Below are 22,981 nucleotides of genomic sequence, written 5' to 3'. Positions count from 1 at the left end.
TCATTGGTATCCCTATGTAAGCTATGGGGGCCGACGTATCGCTTGAATACGGGCTCGGTCACTACTTGACTATTGAAGTCTCCAAGTATGATTTTGATATCATACTTGGGACAGGCTTCGAAGGTCCGCTCAATTGCTTCGTAGAAAGTATCCTTCTCCGACTCTGCAGTCTCCTCTGTAGGAGCGTGAACGTTTATGAGGCTTATATTTCTAAACTTGCCTCGGAAACACAGAGTGCATAGCCTTTCGTCAATGCCGATATCGGCAGGTTTTATTTTTTGGCTGACAAAGAAACCTACTCCGAGCACATGGTTTACTGGATTGCCACTATAATATATGGTGTAGCGACTCTTCTCTAGGAAGCCGATCTCACTCCATCGCATTTCTTGCAACACTGTTACATCAGCCTTATATTGGGACAAGATGTCGGCTAGCTGCTCAGCAGCATTCGGTCTGTGCAGGGGGTGCACGTTCCATGAAAAAATGAGCAAATCGTTAATCCGTTGTCGTTGCCGAGTTCGTAACATCGGTTTTCCGTGTAGGGTTTTCAGCCCTACCCAACCTCCAACCTATGGGATTTTATTGATATGAACGGCGGAGTTGGAGTTTGGAAATACATTTATCATTATCAAATTGTTGGAGTTTGGAAACGTCCCATATCAAGGAATATTTTGAATTGGAAGTATATGCAAATGGGAAAACGTAAATAGAAAATGTCTCACAAATGAATACAAAACCTTTATATCCAAAGGGTCCAGCTTCCGGTATATTTTGTATGACTTCATGTTAAAAATATTCGTTAAAACTATTCGATTGCAGAAAGTCCTTTTTGTTATTCCACACTTGGGTCCAAGGTTCGCCGTAGTGCTATTAATCGATCTATATAATCTACAGATCAAATGCGCAAGAGCGGAGGCTATATATGAATGAGGTACGGACAAAGCAAAGTTGCATGGACAAAGCAAGCAGCAGTAGGTAGCAGACACATAACGATCCATTGATTTTTAAATTCCTGAATTTGCGCATGAATCCAAAATGCTGTCGATCGTAAACCATTGCAGAATCTTGAAACAAAGAAATTCAGTTGAAATTCTCAATGGGGCAAAAAGATTAAAATGCTGTTGATTCTTGCTGCGATCAGCATCCTACTAAGATTTACGTATGCAAATTTAGCAATTTGCAATATTCAGATATTCAGAAGAGACGCCAATTTGGATTTATCGCCTATTTTGAATAAACAAACCGTAAAGGCTGGCTTTATTTCCAAATTCATTCCATTCCTAAACACTGAACGCTAGTTGCTAATTAATAGTGAAGATCGTCGGGCAACTTCTGAAAGATATTCTCCTCAGCAATAATAGCATTCCCCGTGGGGCTGCTGCCGATCATCATCACGCCGACAAGCGACAGATTATCACATAACGAACGATGTCTTCAAGATTTCAAATAATCTCCGAAGATAAATGGATATAATACCAGACGGAAGGGAGCGATAGGAATGAAAACTGGTAGAATTGGTGTCGATATTATAATTATTTATTGTGGGCGCCTGGGTTTTAGGTTATTGGTCGCCATGAATTTCCATAGTTTTTTTGGGGTGCTCCATACTTTTTATATACAAGAAACTATCTTGAAGTTTGAAATGGCTGAGAATCTGGCAACTATACCAGTAAATTCCCGCAGCTTGAAATAAGTAACCTCTGAAATATTGGCCCATATCATTGAATGTTATTTATTGGCACGCATTGTGCATTATTGGAATTTATGTGAACCAATCCGTGATGAAACTAGCTTCAACGTTAGCATCCAGGTTAAAAAGAATCTCTCATGTTCTTGCATAAGCCGCCACCTAGATAAGTGTAAAACAGACTACGGCTTAGAGTGTATCTTACCAAATTATTCTTATATATTATATGTGGTTGCACAAGTCTATTTATCTACACAATCACATGATGCTAGAAAGTTTCATAAATATTTATATTTACAAAAGTCTATTCTCATTTATTTTTCCCATTGAGCATAAACATTCCGTACTAAAATAGATTGCCATAAATTTATCACCGCTGAAATGTTGGGGAATGACTTCCTGATTGAACCAAAGCGATCCATGTTATCCGAGCGAGTTGTTTGCGGTTGAATTGTAAACAAAATTTATGCGTTATATGAACTTCCACAACAAATTCCCTTTTGCATTATTATTAACCGATTTCTAAGTTGAGGATCGCTTTGCCTCGATACGTGTGTACATAGATGAAATAGGGTTCACGACCCAGGAAGATGTTAACAACTCGTTATTCAACGTAGCTACGATCAGTAATCGGCACTTTGGCTCAACATACTTTTTGTTTATGGCTGTGTGAGTGGTAGAATCAGGAAATCGCTGTATGTAGTGTTTGTAACTTCAGGAATTATTATATTGCGTTTTAGGGGATTTGTTGCCGATTTACAAAGATCCTGCTATCGTGCCCGGTTTATCTTTTTTTCAGCCTTTGAATTACGTCTTAGACTGTCTACCGTTGACAATAGGGGATGTCCCAATGTACACAGACTAGACAAGGTTATATCATAGGAATATCATGTCCGCCATATTTGAATTTGGTGATGTCACTTGGGTCGTGATTGTTAACTAGTCCGTTTCGGTTTGAAAATCTTTGCGAATATTCTATTGAGGAGTGTTAAAATTTGTGGTTTTAATGTTTCTATCAAGATAAATTTTTGTGAAAAATTGAAAATGGTGAGGTGCGCAATAAACGATTGTGATAGTTATAAAGGCAAAAGAGGAAGCGCCTTGAGATTCTTTCGTTTTCCGAAAAATGAGACAATTTGCGAAGAGTGAAGAAAACTTGGTAAACAAGTCGGAATACCCTTGCTTTGAGCTTATGGTGAACCGGGCTGTGAAATGACATCATTCATTAATGCAACTTCGATGAGGTGGCGCAACGCGACGCAAACAACGCATCAACGAACATTTAAAACCCAAAATTAACCATTCCCTTTTGGTTCTGAATGGTAGCTAAGCTACCAAAGATAATGAACGCTGCCTCGCAGTAAGGGGGCAAATATTTGGTGGTGGATCAATTCGTTACACACTGTGATTACGTCCAGGATATAGGTATTCGTGATGTATATGACGTCACACTCATCGTGGAGAATCCGTTACTGAATGGGACAAAGGCTAAGAAAGATGAAGAGGATCGATTTTGTGTCTTAGAATTTTTCGAAGTGACTCCCACATTGTTGTCAACTCATTGCCTCATCATCTGGTTTCAAAATAAAGTTCGTTCCTCTCTCTCTTCCATTCAAGTTTATTCAGAAATAATACGGCCTAGTCCTCAATCAGGGTGGACAGCAGCTAAGGGTAGTTACTCTAAGGCTGGGATAGGATGAAGAGAGAGTTCAGATACTTCGTTTCCACAGATCTATAATCAAATAGCACATTATCTTCATAGATGATGCCTTTTGGATCACCCCTCGTAATAACCGACATATCTACCACGCATGATTCGGTCTCAAATGAAGCCAACACTGTTATGACAAATTGGGATTGATGGTGCCCCAAAGACCATACTGAATGGCCGGAGACGACCAGGAGGGGACAGCAAACCCAAAAACCTAAAACGGTCGCAAAATTGATCGCAATATTGAAGCTCCATCGAAGTGATTCATCGACACGTGCCTGAACGCTTCTGTGCTAGTCAGGCTTGGGAATGTGGAGAGTACTTCGAAAACTTCGATACGTCACTTTTCATTTTACAAAAATTAACGTGTCCTTTTTGATGCGTGGATCCGCACCGGATCATGAAAAATAAACAAACAGGGCAATTCACGCGAGCCTAGCGAAATCACGCGAGTTAAACTTGAATGAAAATAAAAACAAGTCGGGAAACCGGAAGCTTTCTTCCGTGAGTATATTTGAGTGCAGAACTATCCCATTTGCACGTAGCCCGTTATGTATATGCATTTAGCATGTCAGACCACTCACTTTAGTGTGATATTGATATTTAGTTGCAATAAATTTCCATAGCCTACATAACTACGAAATCTATGATCGATACCATGGCCCTCAGGTTGTGGATAAAATCCGGCTCAATAGGTTATGGTGGGCGGGTCACTTAATCCGTATGGATGAGGATGATCCAGCCCGGAAAGTCTATAAGGGCAATATCTTTGGTAGAAAAGGAAGACGAGGCAGAAGCTGCCTGTGATGGAGCAATGGCGTAAGTCAGGACGCCAGACAGCTTTCAGGCATATCGAATTCGTGGACCTCGGCGGAAAACCGGGATATCTGGAGTTCCTTATTAAGGCAGGCCTAGACCAGATACCAGTTATTGCGCCGTTGATGATGATGATGATGGAATTTACACGGTGGAGTCAACTTTGAGCTACTGTAACATTGTTAGTAATAGTATGATTTTGATCAAACTTAGGGATAATATATTATATTCTATGCTACTGTAAATTTTTATGACTCTAGGATAAACGTAAGGGGGGTGTTTACGCTACTCTACAACCTCCGCGAAACTCACGGAAGGCCAAAATACCATCTCAAACTCAAAGCTTGTTTGCAACATGTACGCAGTAAAACTGACCCCCACAGCGCTTATCAACGGACAAATATCCGGATATTAGTAAATCAAATCAAAATAAAAAGGATCGCGAGAATTCAATCTTCTTCGAAGAATCAGAGTAGATCGGTTCATAAGGGATACATACATTCCTAACTGACCACTTCACCATAGGCAACACGCCTACCAGAAAGGCAAATCCACGGAGATAGCACTCCATGAACTTACGGCAAAAATTGAAAAGGATACGCCTTAGGCGCATTCATGGGCATCGAAGGTGCTTTCAATTATGCCTCATTCGCGGCAATTTGTGATGCGGCAAGACAACATGGAATCGAACCGCTGGCAATCAGTTGGATCCTTCACACGCTAGAGTGGAGAAAAATCCATATATCAGTCGCCCAGAAGTCTATTGAAGTAGGATGTCTCAGGGTTCTCTCGCCATTGTTATGGCTCTTGATAATGAATACCCTGCTGTGGCTCCTGGAGGACAAAAAGGTCTTCACGCAAGCATTTGCGGACGACCTACCCGTAATAATTACCGGCAAGTTTGCGGACACAGTATATGACCGCTTGAATGCAACTCTGCATGAAATCCACAGCTGGTGCCTCCACAATGGACTCACGGTGAACGCTAGGAAGACTGGACTAGTTATATTCCCTAGGAACGTCAAGTGGGGCAGCTATACGTTACCCACCTTAGCAGGGGGTGGATATACTGGACGTCCATAATATTTTGTATGCATGCACCGTCTGGTGGCCAACACTGAACTTTACTAACGGCAGAAACCTGCTAACGCAGATTCAGAGACTTGGTTGCCTAAGTATTATCGGAGCAATGAATACTACGCCGACTACCGCACTTGAAACAATCCTAAATTTACCCCCCATTCACTTGGAGGTGAAACGGAAAGCGACCAACGACGCATATAGGCTCGATACTATTGGGGCGTGGAAAGGCGGCCAATCAAACGGTCATGCGTCTATCTGGAAATTCCTTAAAAAACATCCGGTAGCCTTGATGCCGACCGATCATATGGTTTCCAGATTCGGCTTCGAAAAGACATACACTGTCGTAATCACCGAAAGAAAAAAATGGTCGACAAATGGTCATGAGTCTTTTCAGATTACATACTTAACAATTTCATCGACGGGTCAGTCATGGAGGGTGGATCGGGCGGAGGGGTGTTCTCGGAGAATCCGATTATAGAACTGGCCAGACCCCTCGGAAAAATGACGACCATATTCCAGGCGGAGATGTATGCCATTTCATTGGCAGCAGAAGAATGTCCGTGACAAAAATGGAGGGGTCGCGCCATTCGAATCTGTTCCGACAGTCGGACGGCATTATCAGCACTAAATGGCAACGACACAAAGCTATCGTACGGAAGGTCACGGTTCAAATCTCACTGATGGCAGCTGTGAATGAGTACCTGAGTCAAATCAGGGTAATAATCTCGGGCGAGCGCAATGCTGACCACATTGTCTCCTACAATATACTGTAGTGTACCGTTACGGTCTTGAATGAAGTACTCTAACACACTTCAAGGCCCTGATCCAATATGGATTGTTGCGCCAACGATTATTATTATTATTATAGAAATGGCAACGACATATCAAGCCAAATGGTGTGGAGTTGTCATCAGGTGCTGTTGAAACTTGGCCGACTGAACGAAACATTCCTGATGTGGGTGCCGGGGCATTCTAATATCGCTGGTAATGAGGAGGCTAACAGACTGGTTCGCCAAGGTTCTGGATCCACAATGATGGAGCCAGAACCAGCTCTTGGAATCCGACCATATACTGTCAAGTCTACTCTGAAGGGTGAAATTGCAAGGATTCACGCAGCTGGGTGGAGAAATTTGGACTCTTGCCGGCAGGCGAAAATCCTTGTGAAAGAGCCTAGGGCCACTGGAGCGGCATTTTTGTTGTCCCTTAAGAAGTGGGACATGAAAACCCTAGTAGGGCTTTTAACGGGACACTGCTCCTTAAAGTACCATATGGAAAAGATTGGGGTAGTGGTTTTCGGCTATGTGCAGCCAATGTGAGGAGGAGGAGGAGACGACTCTGCACTTTTTATGCAGCTGCCCGGCATCCTCAGATCTCAGACGAAGACACCTTGGCAAGGTTTTCTTCAATGAAGAATCTGCACACTCTCTGCCTCTGAAGAATGTTCGTTCGCTAAACACTGCTAAACAGGCGGAAAACCATTGAATAGGCGATTTACCGGGATAGTACAGCTAGCATGTATCGATGGAGCTTCAATATTTGCGGCAGGACCTTCACGGTGAATTTCACCAGTTTTTTAGCTTTTTGAGATAGCTTGATCGTCTCCGGCCATTCAAGAAGGTCTTTGACCACCGCTAATCACATAAGGTCTTTACAACACGTTACTGCTTCTTTGCCTTTAGATATCGAAAATTACAAAAAATATTTTGTTAAAGGACATATGAATCTTCTCCTTTACTGATAATCTTTAATCATCATGTCTGTCACTAAGTTATCGCTATTTTCCATCTACTGCATGCGTTTTTTAATCCACGATCTTACAGTGATGCAGTAACGCGTCCAAAAAGGAATCTTATCTGAACATAAATACCTTCAAGGACCGTAAAATTCTCGCTTTTGTTGACCATTTATTCTGTCACTCACCTCTCCAGAGATAAATGCATTCCAATTTATATCATTGTTTAGTATGCTGACTACAATAAATGTGTCTGATTACATCTCCTGCATTATGAAGATCTCAAGAAATTGCACAGTGCAGCACTCCATGAAAAGAAAAATACATAATTCTAAATAATGTCCCCTTAGAATTCCTTCAAGAATGTATGCAGTTGACGTGATGGACGGGCGACCTTTTAAGGTCGTAGTCGACTGTGAAAAATTGGTAATACAACTGTGCAGCATTTCTCGGATTATGTGATGGAATGCACTTGAATTGAAAATAAGGAAAACCAAGGACATGTGGAGGGATCAACAAAAAAACGTCATCACTGAGGATGCCCTTTATGTGAGTTGTAATTCGCTGAAACAGTATTGTCTCTGCTGCGAGTAATGTCTCTGTTATTGCCAGCGGTGCGTGGACTTTGCCTTCTCATGAGATATGTCGACATAAACGCAACTATCATTTCATTTGTAGTACTGCACTAGAAATGTGTATCTTTGTAAATAAGAGTTAGCAGATAGAAAGAAATAGTTTATTATATTTGTTTACGCAGTGAGAACTTCCTTCTTTTCTCTCAGTAAATCAATTGAAATAACCATCTTTCCAGTGTGGACAAAAACACATCCAATTACTGGAATTTGATAAACATTTTTAATTAATTCACCCCAAAGTCAATTAATATCATAGTCGGGAATATATGAGGAAATGAAAGGAAGCATTTCTTCCGAAAAGTCGAGTAAACATTAAGCAAGAAGTGAGTATACATATCCGTAGGCATTTATCTATATATCACCCAAATAAGAATGGTGAGGCCGAATATAAATAGCCGGAGGAATATTAATTATAAACACGTGTTCGCAACCCCATGATTTCACTGTCACTCTAAAGATAATATATGGGCATACCTTGTACCACCAGAATTTTATTCGAAATCTGGATTGAACTGTTTTTCAATCCCCCGAATCTTTCACTTATAATATTTATATCATATGCCGACCGGCGTCTAGCATATTCAATATTTTATCATCTATGTCAGAATAAATCGACCTAGTTTTTATCACATTGCAAATAAAACATCTCAAATTTGCATAAATCTCTCAAGCCATCCGGCCACCCGCCGACCAGTGGCTAAGGACAGAGCAGCGAAAGATTTAAATAACAATCTTCGGTTCGTGTATGGACCACCTACAGATACTTAAACCGAAAATGTCAACACCCTGATCTCAGTTTTTGAACTTGAAAACGTATTTTTGGATTATCTACACCGAGTCGAATTGTGAACTTGTTTGTTTGGCTCTTGTTGCTTGTAGGGTAATGTGAAGTATGTAAACCATGTGCCACCAATGCGCAAATGATTTCAAAGAGTTTATTGGCTTCCTTTATGTTTTTTAGTGATTAACTTCACCGAGAAAAATTCAGGGTCCAAGCTTTCATTTGTGGGATATTTTTGGTGTGGAGACATAGAAAGCTTTCGGAGATTCCAATTTTGATTTCGGAAATTTGTAACTTCGGCAAGGCCGTTAACCTCAGATGACAATTGGGTGTCTAAATGTGGCCGTATATTCGCAACTAGGTTGTCGACCTCTTGTCGTCTGTCCCTGGATACTTCCGCGACCTTCTCATGTCAGCTCGATCAACAACTGATATAGCTTAGCCTCCTGACTCACTTCAATTGAGCGTAGGAGCAGCCCCCAAAATACCAGCGACCAGTTCAATTGTCTCAATTGGCACCCGAACCGCTACAGTAACGTCTCTGTGAATTTACGTAGGTACCTGTTTCGTGGACTGAATCCCACGGCCTTTTTAAGACACGAATTGATTTTGTGATCACAATGAGAGCGTCGCTGAGACAAGCACGATGGTACCAGTCTATACTGAGTTGATAGACCAGTAGCTTACTCTAAACTACAATTTTAATTTATAGTATATATATATATTTCGGGAGCAACTTACCCCCTTTATCAGCACAAAACTCTTGATGAAGATGAAGGGGGTAAGTTGCTTCCGAAATATATATATATACTATAAATTAAAATTGTAGTTTAGAGTAAGCTACTGGTCTATCAATTTTAGACTTAACTACAAATAGAAGGCAATATCTAACCTTTATACTGAGTGCCAGGCTCAGTTTATTCATGCTGGTGTATGGAAGACCTACCTGAATCTCTACTGAACTTTGGAGTACGGCACCTGTGTTGAAACGTAACACCACATTAGTGGTCTGGGGGTCTCCTATTCGCTTGAATGTAAACACAACCTCATGAAGCTCTTACTAATGGGCTAACCGCAAATAATCGAGCTGAAGTCACATCCTCCAGAATTTCTCCTGAAACATGCGAATTCAGGGATTACCTTCGTTCCCATGGTACCAATATATCCCTGGTAAGGTTTTGTGACAGAGGCCTCTTCAAATGAGTCCCCGTGCAGACTCGGGTCTGATCGCCTTAATAAGCCATGGAACATTCGCCTACTGCATCACGAAAGTGGATACAGCGTATTCCACAACAAGGAGGTTCTCCACGGCCACCTAGTTTTGGTCGTCCTCTTCACGGCACCACCCTAACCGCGACAGCTGCCAGCGGCGCGGAGCCATGCAGAAAATTGCAGCGAAAATAAAGAAAAAAAAATATGATGACGCTTCCGCCGAAGCGATGCAACCGTCGACGTAAGCGAACCGAGTGGAGACCAGAACGGAAGCTGCACTTCCAAAAGACCTCACGCCGGTTCTTGCAGCGAGTGTATACTTTTATTGAATTAGTTTTTAAGCTTTTTTGTGTGAACCAATTGTCATGAAATTTGATGAGAACATGTGGTCTGTGGTCCCTTTACATACAGCGAGTGGCACCATTGTGGATTAAGTTTGAAGGGGGGAGGGGCTTTCCATGCATGCGAAATGGGGGTGTAAATTTTTTTTTCACAGAGTATGGTCATATGGGGTGCCACATGAAAGGGCTTGATTAGTACTTTTTGAAATTGATCTTTTTATGATATTATATGAAATATAAGGGAGTGAGGGGTCAAGATATGTGAACCAAAAAGTGACACAATTCTCGTTCTCAGAATCTACCAAACCAAAAAATTTGACAAAAAATTCACAATGATGCATCTATACGAAATCTAGGCCTCAAAATACATCCCATTCCAATATCTGCACAAATAAATCTAATAATACTATATTACCATGTTTTAGAAATTTAGTCGAGAAGCCCCCCTTAAGTTCATTCAAGAATTATAAAATTTGGCAGTACTGTAGCTGATAATATAGGATATAATTTTGGAAAGTTTGAACGCAATCGAACTACTACTGGAAGTCAAATTATTTTATTTCATGTAAACTTATTGCATTCTAGGATGTGTATGATGTAATCGTCATATGTATGAATTGAACTTACATGAAAGACGGGGTCCATGGAGACACTTTCGCTGTTCTTTTTTACGTTTTTTAGTTATTTGAATATCAGTGTCAATTCCAGGAGATAGGCACGTGTGTGTACGTATATGCCAAAGGGTAGGGTTCAAAAAGATGGACGTATCTGTACGTATATATGCTTTCGTACAGAGAATAATGTAGAAATGCCTGAAGATGCGTTAGATCACCTGAAGCGCCAAGCTCGCAGTATTCCACCTTCTTTTTAATTGCCACGATTCGTGTGAATTTGGCTACAGATTTAAATCTTCCATTAATTTATATGTAAAAAAATAGATATTAAGTATATAAATGCGGAATAAATATTGTGAAGGAAAACGTCTGTGATTTTTATAGTAAAAAGTGTGGTTGTTATAGCAATTGGGACCGATTGCTCGTATAAAAGGTTGTTGTTGTTGATAAACAATTCCTGGATATTGTTGCATTTACGTATTCGAACCAATTGTACTTACCTGTCATCATCATCATCAAAGACGCAACAACCGGTATCCGGTCTAAGGCTGCCTTAAGAAGGAACTCCAGACATCCCGGCTTTGCGTCGAGGTCCACCAATTCGATATCCCTAAAAGATATCTTGCGTCCTGACCTACGCCATCGCTCCATCTTAGGCAGGGTCTGCTTCGTCTTCCTTTTCTACAATTGATATTGCCCTTATAGACTTTCCGGGTGGGATCATCCTCATCCATACGGATTAGGTAACCCGCCCACCGTAACCTATTCAGCCGGATTTTATCCACAACCGGACGGTCATGGTATCGCTCATAGATTTCGTCGTTATGTAAGCTATGGAATCGTCCATCCTCATATAGGGGACTAAAAATTCTTCGGAGAATTCTTCTCTCGAACGTGGCCAAGAGTTTGCAATTCTTCTTGCTAAGAACCCAAGTCTCTGAGGAATACATGAGGACTAGCAAGATCATAACTTGTACAGTAAGAGCTTTGACCCTGTGGTGAGACGTTTCGAGCGGAACAGTCTTTGTAAGCTGAAATAGGCTCGGTTGGCTGACAACAATCGTGCGCGGATTTCATCATCGTAACTGTTATCGGTTGTGATTTTCGACCCTAGATAGGAGAAAGTTGTATTCTCCTATCCTTATTCCTCCCCTTTGACCAGTGCGGTTCGATGTTGTTGATTGGTTGGTTTTCGGTGCTGACGTTGCCACCATATACTTTGTCTTGCCTTCATTGATGTGCAGCTCAAGATATCGCGCCAATTACCGCCTGCTCGATCTGGATGAAGGCAGTTTTTACGTCTCGGATGGTTCTTCCCATGATGTCGATATCGTCAGCATAGACCAGTAGTTGAGTGGACTTGAAGAGGATCGCATCTCTTGCATTTACCTCGGCATCACGGATCACTTTCTCGAGGGTCAGGTTAAAGAGGACGCATGATAGCGCATCCCCTTGTCGTAGACCGTTGTTGATGTCGAATGGTCTTGAGAGTGATCCTGCTGCTTTTATCCTGCCTTGCACATTGGTCAGGGTCAGCCTAGTCTGTCTTATCAATTTCGTCGTGATACCGAATTCTCTCATGGCCGTGTACAGTTTTACGATGAATAGATGGTGCAACTGGTGTCGTCAACAGTCGTTTGTGGATGTTGGTTTGACGCAGCCTGTTGGACCACTGCGTTTTGGAGATGTTGTTGCCGTTGGAGCACAGCTTCTTGCTGAACCGGGCTCTTTACAACTTGGGCTGAGATGAAACTAGAGGAATTAAATCAACGACTGGCACCGGCCCTGCAGTTTCAGCTGAAGGCTGATGTCTGTTGGATATTGATTTCTACTTGCTGATATGGCTGCGATTGCTCTGCCGGCTGTGTAATTGCAATCCACTCTGCATAGATTTTCACTGGTTTCAGTGCACATGGTCACCAACCCTCACTAGGTATAGCCGTTCACGTCATCAGCTCCGCGGAGTGTTCTATTCCTTGCCGGGGCTTACCACTTTGGAGATGTCCTCCAATTCCTCATTGACTTCAGCCTTTCCGATTAGGACAATCAATGGTTAAATTTCGGCTGGAACCGAAAGCATTCTGCCAGTAAACCATGTACGGATGGATTGCAAAGCAAATGCGATTTTGCCAGTGCCTAAAAGATCGACAATAACTTTATTTCTCAACTAACTGTTGTCTTTACACTAACAATTAGCAGAACTTTGGGTAAACAATTAACAAATCGGGAAACCGGAAGCTAGACGCTTCAGGTATGGAAGGTTTTGTGTATTTTTTTTGTAAAGAGATTTGAGTGTGACAATATTCACTTTCAAGTGATATTGACATTCAAAGTCTTGAATTTGCACAGGAGCGACAGCTTTGACCTATTATAACTTTGTTAATGTTAGTGCGATTTTCACCAGGATGTAATTCACTATATGCGTGAGCGTTCACAGTCCCTATATTTCTACCAAATTTGGTGTCAACCGCTACAACCGTCTCCGAGAAAAATGCGTGTGACGGACAGACAGACAGGAAACCAGGAAAGGTTTTAAGTTCCGCCGCGCACTGCACGCTAGTAATGCAGCGCGTGGTTCGTGTCACCGCTGTTACGCCACATATTTGCAAGTATATGCTAATAAGGTATGAGGGTAGTGTCTAATTTAGATAGTTCAATATAGAGGGCATAATATTTAATGTAATAGTTTGAAAAAAATATGGAGGAATATTTTAAGCTTTTAACTATGCGAGTATACCAATGGAAAATGTGAGTAGAAAGCTTCACACATGAGATGAACGCAAAACATTTATACCCGAACACCCTGTTTCCGGTATACTGACTTGTTTGTTAACTCATCCTTCTTGTTCTATTTTCTTTCAATGTTCTCAATTTCGGATTGATATCCTCCTCTAAATAATTTCTACCAAATTAAACGCGTCTTCGTTCGTTGTCGGCGGGATTACGCTTATGTTTGCGTAGCAGACAAAAGTAATCATATGATCCAACAGTTAGCGGACGGTCGCAGACATAAAAGAATTGATCCATACATTTACTATGAGAGCATAATCAGCAGCAGGCGTTCCGTATCCAGCACAGAGCGTGCCAGGCACGAAAAGACTCGTCTCCAAGTTTGAATTATATAATTATAATAATTGTTAGTATGCCAATCCAATTAGATGAGGGTCTTGAAGTATGTTAGAGCATTTCATTCAAGACCGCAAAGGTACTCTACATGATTTCAGTACCGAATAGGAGGCAATGCGGTCAATATTGTGCTCGCCCGAAATGATTAAGATTTGAACCGCGGCCTTCTGTACGATAGCCTAGTGCTCTAACCAGTGAGCTTTCCGGACACTGAATGATTATGATTTCATCAATGCATTAATGCAAATTAATGAAAAATGAATGCAGGTAAAAAGCAAATTTGCGGTTATATAACTTTTTTCGCAGAACCAAATAGAAGTTCGGTTTGCACTTTACACATTGAACTATTATAGTTTTTTTGTGTAAACACAAAACCTTATTAAAATCGTTTTACCGTCTGTCTGTTTGCCTGTCTGTCCGTCACACGCATATATTACGTGCTACATACTAATTGGACAAATACACAGTCAAATCTCTATATAAAAGAAATACACAAAACCTCTCATACCTGAAGCGTCTAGCTTTCTTGAGGGCTTCATTTTGATACAAATACTTTGGCCTCCAACGGAACAATTCCTAAACAAGTCGGGAAACCGGAAGTTTGACGCTTCAGGTATAAAAGGTTTTGTGTTGCCTTTCCTGTGAGAAGCATAACTCAGTTGTCCATTGGCTGACAGCCTTGACTCCAGATATTTAAATCGGTCAGTTCTGGCAATAGCAGTAACCCGCCCAAAACTGGGCGATTTAAATATCGCGGGTCAATGAAGAACTGCGTAATGAAATTGCTTCACGCATTAACGCTACCTCGATGAAGTGGCATTCCACAATTATTGTTCTTTGTAATCGACGTATCAGCGCACGTCTCAAATCTAAGATTCACCGCAATGTCGTCCATCTGCTTCTCTCTATATTTCTGAGTGTTGGCCGACTGTAAAAGACAATGAACGTCGTCTTGCGGTAATGGGGACAAAGATGTTGCGTTGCACTGGTGGCGTGGCAGGTTTTGATCACGTCCGAAATGAACATGGGTGTGGATCCGGAACGCGTGCTGCTTGTTCGTATGAATACACTCATAGTAAAGCCTGCCATCCACGTACAGTTTAACATGTCAATTATGTAGTTGACCACCGGCCGAAAAGTAGATGCGATGTGGCTGGCCTGTCAGTTTGGTCTCTTCAGGCGATCGATGATCGAATGCAAAATGATTCGGCCAACTCACCAGACATGTTTATTTAGGCTGCGACCGAGAATTTCATGTTTGTTTAGGCAGTGAGCGAGAATTTTATGAGTGTTTTCATCGTTGGTAAATATTTTTTATAAATGCTCACACGCAAAAAATTTTCATTTCAAAGCGTCCACGTTTTAAGTTGAACTAATGATGAAGTGCTTTCAGTTTAGTTAGCGGCCGGGTGCACTGCAGGCTCTGCCAGCGTAATTGACAGGCAGAATTGAATGTAGATGGCGTCCTTAAATGTCTGGAACAATTCTGCTGCCGGTCGTATGAATTGGGCTTAAACCGGCTCTTGCTACGAAGCCCCAGTGGATATTGTCTGGTACCGTGAGAACTAGGAAAGCCTTTAAAAGCACGTATTTCAGAAGAATTTCTAGAGGATGTGTCTCGGCATGCAAAATTCCTTGAGGACCGGTATGAATGCTGAGCGTGCACTTAGTATAAATCAGTATTGTTGTGCCAATCGCCGAAACTCTGTGGGCTCTAAATCATTCGATCTCCGAAGAGGACCGTGGGATTATGACTCCACGTCAGATTTTCAGGCTAAAGACACGGGATCCGATATTTTCTTCGACCGAATTGAGCGATTCTAAAATTTAGTTAATCGATGGTGAAAATCACCTTATTGTATGAATGAGGAATCAAGAAAAAAGAAAGAGATTAGTACTTTTAAACAAACGAATTGACTCCTTTATTGATGCATTCCGATAAGTATGAGTATAATCACTGATGATGTATACTATGTATCTTATGTGAGGGATCTGTTTAGATAATAATAAGAACAATGCGTGAATAATTCTATAGCGATTAAGTGAGAGACCACACATAAGATCTGCCATAATTATAATAATTATGTGACAAAATATTGGTTTCTAAGATGTTTCCAACAACTTTTGCCAGACGTGGTTCGGTTTCCAGGTTTCACCACTTGTTGAAGAAAGTACTGGTGTTGCATGCGTAATAGTAGGTATGTCCTACAACTTTATTTATATTTCTCATCTGAACTATTAAATGAATTGCCCGAAACTTTCCGTCTTTATGGTCTTAATTTCAAATGCAGAAAAAATGCTAAAAATCCACTACTATGCGTGCTGAACAGTTCAATAATTCTTCAATAAAGTAAATAATCTGTGAATAAGAATGGTAATTATATTCCATTGAACCCCATTGAACCCCATTGAACTTGGTGCTATTGGTTAGTATCAATGTTGACTTCCTTACGTTTTGCCTAATTCATCATACTATAAATTGCTGAAAATGAGTAAGCGCAACGTAAAATCTGAAAGATTAAATGAGATTATTTCGAATCAATAATTAAACCCTTTCACACCCTTACAGTGAGAAAAGTCGGTAAGTTTATCGGTACGATACCACCAGCTAGAATCAATTTGCAGTTTTGTGATCTATGCATGATTAGAAGTATCGAATGTCTAAATGCACGGTCCTGATCAGGCCAATTAGAACCATATGCTGCATCTGCAAGATTTTCACTAAACGATTGAAATTGATGAGCCAGGACGCAAATCGGTAAAATTTGAAACATAAGAGCGAATGTGAACGCAACAGTGAACATTAATTCTGAGAGTTCCATACTATTAGAAAGTACAGATGTCGTTGAAATGCAGAGAAGAATGCTAGCAATTAAAAGTTCAACAAAAAACATTTTCGAGACGGTTGCATCTAAAATTTCATAAATCCTGCAATATAAGGAAAAGTAGATAATTAATCTGATTCCAAGTGAATCTGATTTGCTATTTTACTAGCAATACTCACTTCAAAATGGCGATGTGATATTCTACAAAGGGTGCAATACTCGATTGAGTAGGGCATTCTAGGTCTCCTGCTCCTATACGCAACAACTGTTGAGATAGAATCTTTAAGTGCGCATTTAACAACAGAAAACAGATAGGTGGATACATATCGCTCGCAATAGTTTGGAGTATTATTAAATGTCCCGCAATGCAATCATAGAGAAATTTTATAACAATGTATTTTCCAAACGGAGACCACAATGGTATTATCTGCACTTTCCCCGAAGTGAAAAGGAAACCTGATATTCGGCTATATACGGCAGATATGGTAACAGTGAAGAAAAATTTTAATATTTTTTGCCCTTTTTCCCTTGCATTTTTTGCCAAAACTTGATCTTCTGGTGCAATTACATTTTCATCTAAGATATGAAAATAATTTTCCAGTTGAAGCAGCTTCTTACGAACCAAAACCATTAGGTAACACTGCATAACTTTGCACGAGACAGCGAGATAGTACGTGGTATTATTCAGAATACACTCGAAATCTTCACAGAATACAATGTCCAAGACTATCGTTGAGATCAACACTACATTTAGACTGAAAACAAAACTGATCCAAATAAAATAACACTTTTTAAACTTTGTCCATGGAGCTACGCCTAATATTTGCCAAATTAGATGAATCTGCTTCAGACCGAGGTAAGTACCAACACCTTCCATCATGAATTTGTCGTGATCAAGTAGATACTGAAAGCCAAGAACAAAACTCAACAGTCGTGAAGGAGAAATCAATTCCAAAGAGGAATTATAAATAAATAATTTGGACTAGAAATTCGCAGAGCTACCCGTATTGTGGGAAATTTTGATACTTAAGCTTTAAGGAAAACTTACTTAGCAAACATATTGCATTTAATTATATACTTTCTACCATTAATGGATTTGCATTGAAAGAAACTTTTGAAGGCAAAATCATTTTTGTGAAACTTATCCATAGACAAAATTTGCCGGACAGAAGTGTTATGTTGGAATCATATCTAGAATGTTCAATAATTCAATAAGTTAATGACATCTAAAAATTACGGGTTTAATTGTGGGAACGAGTTCGAATATTACGCATTAAGTGGAAGACGTCGTTTTGATAGGGACAAATTCACGTCGATATGGTAGTTCTAGTTCTTCTACTATGTTAAAGTCAATTTGCTCCACATCAACACCTTGTTTTCTCGCATTTAATGCGTAATATTAGTAAATTTTCCATAATTGTGTACAGCAAAATTCAGGTTAGATAAAAAGAATTCTGTTTTAAATTTTACATTTTATTAAGGTACTATGTAAAAGGTTTTTCGCCATTACATCAATATCGTGTCTCGTATTTTTGTAAAGAACTGGATAAAGATACAAATACGAATTTTTCAACATGGATTCATTAATATCTTGAGGGTGCATAGTAATATTTTCAGCCTGATCGCATAGTTAGTTATTTAAATACTGAGCAATTTATACACCCACCTCCAAACAAAAGTGTTTTCCTGCTGCACGCTAGAGGGCGCTGCGACCATCTTAAAGAAAAAAAGCAAACGGCATTTTAACGTACAGACTTAACTACAGTTCGCAAACTAGGATGATTAAAAAATATTAAAAGCTAAATTTTTGGAGCTGTGTTAAACTTTTTTTTATGAATTTTGGTGTTTTATCACGGCTTCTTCAATGAATAAAAAGAAAACTACGGAATGAATCGCAATTATCCTAGTTTGCGGACCGTAGAAATATGTTCGGAATAAGTCTGAAAATTTCAAAGAATTTGGTTGGATAGATTTTGGGCTATGGTGGCAGCCGATTTTTAACATGCAGTTTCGAGAAAAACGCATTTAAAAAGTAGAATGCGATTTATAACCCATAAAACCTTAACTGACTATTAATCTGCTATACCTAGTCCATAAACCTTAGATTTCTTCAAAGAACACATTTACAGCCTTGACTTCAATTCTTGCCCTTTTAGCGAAGTCATTGAAACATCATTCGGACCGATAAATACGAGCTTTATTACGGCGCTCGACATAAATCTGGCATGTGACTTATCACGTGTTTAACACTATAATTTCCGAATGACTCTGAATATCGAAAAATCACTTTGCCGATATATTCTACACTATATCTAGATACAATTGATGCCAAAAAAAATCAATTTCTCAGATCCGACACACGGGATAAGGTTTTGTGTAAAACAAAACCTTATTAAAATCGGTTTACGGTTTGTCTGTCCGCCACGCGGATTTTACTCGAAACCGGCTATAGCGATTGACACCAAATTTGGTGGGAAGGTGGAAACTGTGAACGCCCATGCATACAGTGAGTTACGCCCTTCTACATCGAATTTGACCCCCCTCCTCATACATGCAAAAGAGGGTGTAATTTTTTTTCACCAAATATAGTCATGTGGGGTGTCAAATGAAAGGTCTTGGTTAATACTTTTCGACGCCGGGCCTAGTTTTGACATTAGCTGAAAAAATGGGGCGTGTGGGGGTCGAAAATGATCATTTTTTTATCGGACCCACTCTCAGAAACTAACCAACCGAAAAATCTGAAAAAAAAAACAAAATGCTACCACTGGATGGTGCCTAGGTTCCGAAATACTCTTCATATCGATATCTTTTCAAATAAAGTTAATAATAGTATATTACTATAATTTTAACTAATTGCCTGTACACCCCCCTTAAGTTCATCCTAGAATAATGCAATCTGACAGCAATGCAGACTATAGCATAGAACATGATCCTGCCATGCTTGGTGGAAATCGCAGTGTTGCTAACAAATTTAAGACTTTGAATGTCATGATCACGCTATTAACAAAGTATGCTGGTCCTAAGCTCACCATTCACCATTCACCTTCTTCACCGCATACGCACCACAGACAGGTCGACCCGATGTCGAGAAAGATGCTTTCTGGAAACTTCTCGATGAAAAGACTTGTGACGTGCCTGCTGACGGCTATATTATTATTGCCGGCGACCTTGATGGTCATGTGGGTGAAAAGGCAGACGGTAACAGGTGCCATGGGGGAGAAGGGTTTGAAGCGCACAATGAGGGTGGCGAGCATATAATCGATTTTACGGACACCCATGACCTTGTGCTTATGAATACATAGTTCATCAAACGATTGTCTCATCTTCTTACGTTTTATAGTGGGGACAGTAAAACGCAAATTGACTAAATTCTTATAAGATGCCGACATTTTACCACTGTCACTGATTGCAAAGCCGTTTCCTATGAGACCAATGCACTTCCAAATCGGCCGTCCTGCGAATCAAGCCACCGAGAAAACAGCGTGAGCACTGGCCCGCGGCGTATTAATTAGTGGCGATTTCGTGAGAAGAAAGAAGAAACGATCTCACTCACACGATTACCGACCATTACGAATGTGGAAAAATCATAGAACCAAATGAAAGACACGATCCATAAAGCGACCTCTGCAACCCTCGGGGTCTTCAAGCTGGGTAAGCGATACATCAACCGAGACACTTGGCTTTGGAATGATGATGTTGAAATGAAGATCCGTGAAAAGAAACGCCTCTACCACAAATTTCTGGACCATAAAACGCTCGCTAATTGACAAATTTAAAGAATATCAACCGGGAAGCAAAGAAAGCGGTCGTTGTCATCCGAGCGAACCATTACAAAAATCTTCACGATAAACTGGGCACTCGAGATGGCGAGAGAGATCTGTATCGACTTGCTAAAAGCCATAACGAACGTACACAGAATATCGAACACTTCTGCTGCATTAATGGCAAGAACGATACTTTGCTTACCAACCGTCAAATCGCAACGGATGGATGGCGAGAATACTTCGAGCAGATTTCAACTGAAGAATTTGTTCATCCTCCACTTCCACAATCATTGCCGACATTTGGACCCGTTCCACTTGTCAGCACAACTGAAGTCGAGGAGGCAATGAAACGATTGAAATCGGGGGGGCCACAGGACCTGAGGACATCGCATCTGAGTTCTGGAACCCAACACTATGGCTCAGCGAATTCTTTAATCGGGTTATTCAGGGAGGAAGAACACCACCAAACTGACAAGAAAATACCACTGTTCCAATATGGGAAAAGAAAGGTAGTCCAGCAGAATTTTCAAACTACCGTCCAAACGGGGTACTTTCCCATATCATGAAGATTTTTGAACGCATTCTTGACAACCGTATTCGCCAAATCATTGAAATAACCGTGAATCAAGCCGGATTTGCCAAAAACTGCGCAACTACTGACGCAATACACGTTGTGCGATTATCCATGGAGAAACACCGTAAGAAACATCACCCTCTTTACATTGCATTTCTGGATCTAGAGAAAGCGTTTGACCGTGTGCCACACGAACTCATCTGGTATGCTTTACGACAAAACTTAGTGCTAGAAGAACTCGTACGCTGGGTTCAATTGCTGTATCACGATCCGAAAAGTAAAATTCGAAGTATGGCGGGTGTATCAAAACCAGTCCGTGTCTCTGTTGGTGTTCATCAAGGAAGCGCCCTCTCACCACTTCTCTTTGTTCTTGTTATGGACACCGTGACACGGAACATCCAACGTCCAGCGCCCTACACACTGCTTTATGCAGATAATAGTTTCCTAACATTTCCTAGCAAAAATAATCTCAAGCAACTTGTCAAAAATGGAATGATCGACTCATGCAATACAGTCTCAGACTGAATCTAAACAAAACTGAATTTTTTGATCACCAATCCCCATGAAATCGGCACAATCACTGTCAGCGGCAGTGATCTGCCCAGAATTGAGCGATTTAAATACCTCGGATCAACGCTATCAGCCAATGGAGAACTGCGTTATGAAATTGCTTCCCGCATTAACGCAACCTGGGTGAAGTCGTGTCCCACAACTGGTGTTCTTTGTGATCGACGTATCAACGAACGCCTCATATCTAAAATTTGCCGCAATGTCGTCCGTCCTGTCACTCTCCACGGTTCTGAGTGTTGGCCGACTATAAAAGACAATGAACGGCGTCTTGCGGTAATGGAGACGAAGATGTTGCGTTGGACTAGTGGCGTGACACGTTTTGATCACATCCGAAATGAGAATATCGGCGATCGTTATGGGGTTGCATCGGGCGTGGAAAAATTACGAGAGAAGCATCTTCGATGGTTTGGTCACGTAATTTGTGCTAACGAGAATTCACTTGCCAAGATTGATCTGAACATCGAAGTCGATGGTAAACGGAAAAAAGGCAGACCTAAACAACAGTGGCTTGATACGCTGGATGCGGACTTAAAAGCCGCGAGATTGCACCTAGATCAGGCATTCGATAGAGCCAAATGGCGAAACCGATCACGACGAGCCGACCCTGCTTGTGAACGGGAAAGTGAATATTCTCATATAATACATGCATATATTACGTGCTAGGTTCTAATGGGACAAATGCATACAAATGGCTTTATAAAAGAAATACACAAAACCTTTCATACCTGAAGCGTCTAGCTTCCTCGCTTCCAGCAATTATTAATTGTAAAAGTCGATTCGTCTGTAAATATTATATTGCTCCAAGCACGGTCGGTATTTTGCTTGACCCTACTTACACGTTTTTTGAGGTGCTTCGCTGACAGTGCAGGTTTTCTCACCGCACTCTTGTGAAAAATATCGGATTCTCGAAGTCTTTGCCTCATTGTGTTTAATGCCACCTTAATGTTTATTTTTTGCAATTTTTCCCTTGCTGTACGCACAGATAATATTGGAAACTTCGTCAATAAGGCGATAATGCTCCTGCTCGGTTCTTGAGTGATACCTCTATTTGACTCTCTTCAGGTAAATAATCGACATTGCCATCAGTTTCAAACCTTTTGGCCCATTTCGCTACGACACTTTGAGGTATCTAGCTACCTGGCCTAGGCTCATTTTTGGGCCCTTTTTATGTCGGACGGGAAATACGTGTTTCTTGTCCTTGGCCCTCATGCTCTTTAAATAAGTAGCTACTTCTAAATTTAACACAGACTGAAATGAAAATGCAATTGCCATCTTGGTTGTGTACTAAATCATTTAAATCCTAATTACCTCCTCTCCACCTTTATAAAATAAGGAACACGTTCTTAGTAAACACACTGTAAGTCCATGATTTTGATTTGATTGATGCCAAATGAAAAACTAACATAGTGAGGCAACTTCTGTCAACTTTCCAAATTTCTAGGTTCAAAATACCGTTAATATATTGTATTTTGAAATTTAGACAATTGATTTGGAAGGCTAAATATTAATA

The 22,981-nt window shown here is 40.6% G+C and overlaps 2 protein-coding genes across 8 annotated transcripts in view; one reads left to right on the top strand and one right to left on the bottom strand.

Moving 5' to 3' along the window:
• The window catches only part of LOC119659248 (extracellular sulfatase SULF-1 homolog), a 334,413-nt gene that overhangs the window by 215,935 nt on the left and 95,497 nt on the right, over positions 1-22,981 (top strand). The window lies entirely within an intron of this gene.
• LOC119659249 (odorant receptor 33a-like) lies at positions 15,662-17,432 on the bottom strand. Its single transcript, XM_038067235.1, has 3 exons — positions 16,743-17,432; positions 16,306-16,666; positions 15,662-16,248 (listed from the first exon to the last, which is right to left on the bottom strand). Exons 1-3 carry the CDS (start codon positions 17,207-17,209, stop codon positions 16,198-16,200), a joined length of 879 nt encoding a protein of 292 aa, XP_037923163.1. The 5' UTR covers positions 17,210-17,432; the 3' UTR covers positions 15,662-16,197.

This window comes from Hermetia illucens, chromosome 6 (assembly GCF_905115235.1).
Source record: "Hermetia illucens chromosome 6, iHerIll2.2.curated.20191125, whole genome shotgun sequence".
Lineage (NCBI taxonomy): Eukaryota > Metazoa > Arthropoda > Insecta > Diptera > Stratiomyidae > Hermetia > Hermetia illucens.
Note: the sequence above shows the minus strand (reverse complement) of the source record. Positions and strands in the feature narration are given on the sequence as shown.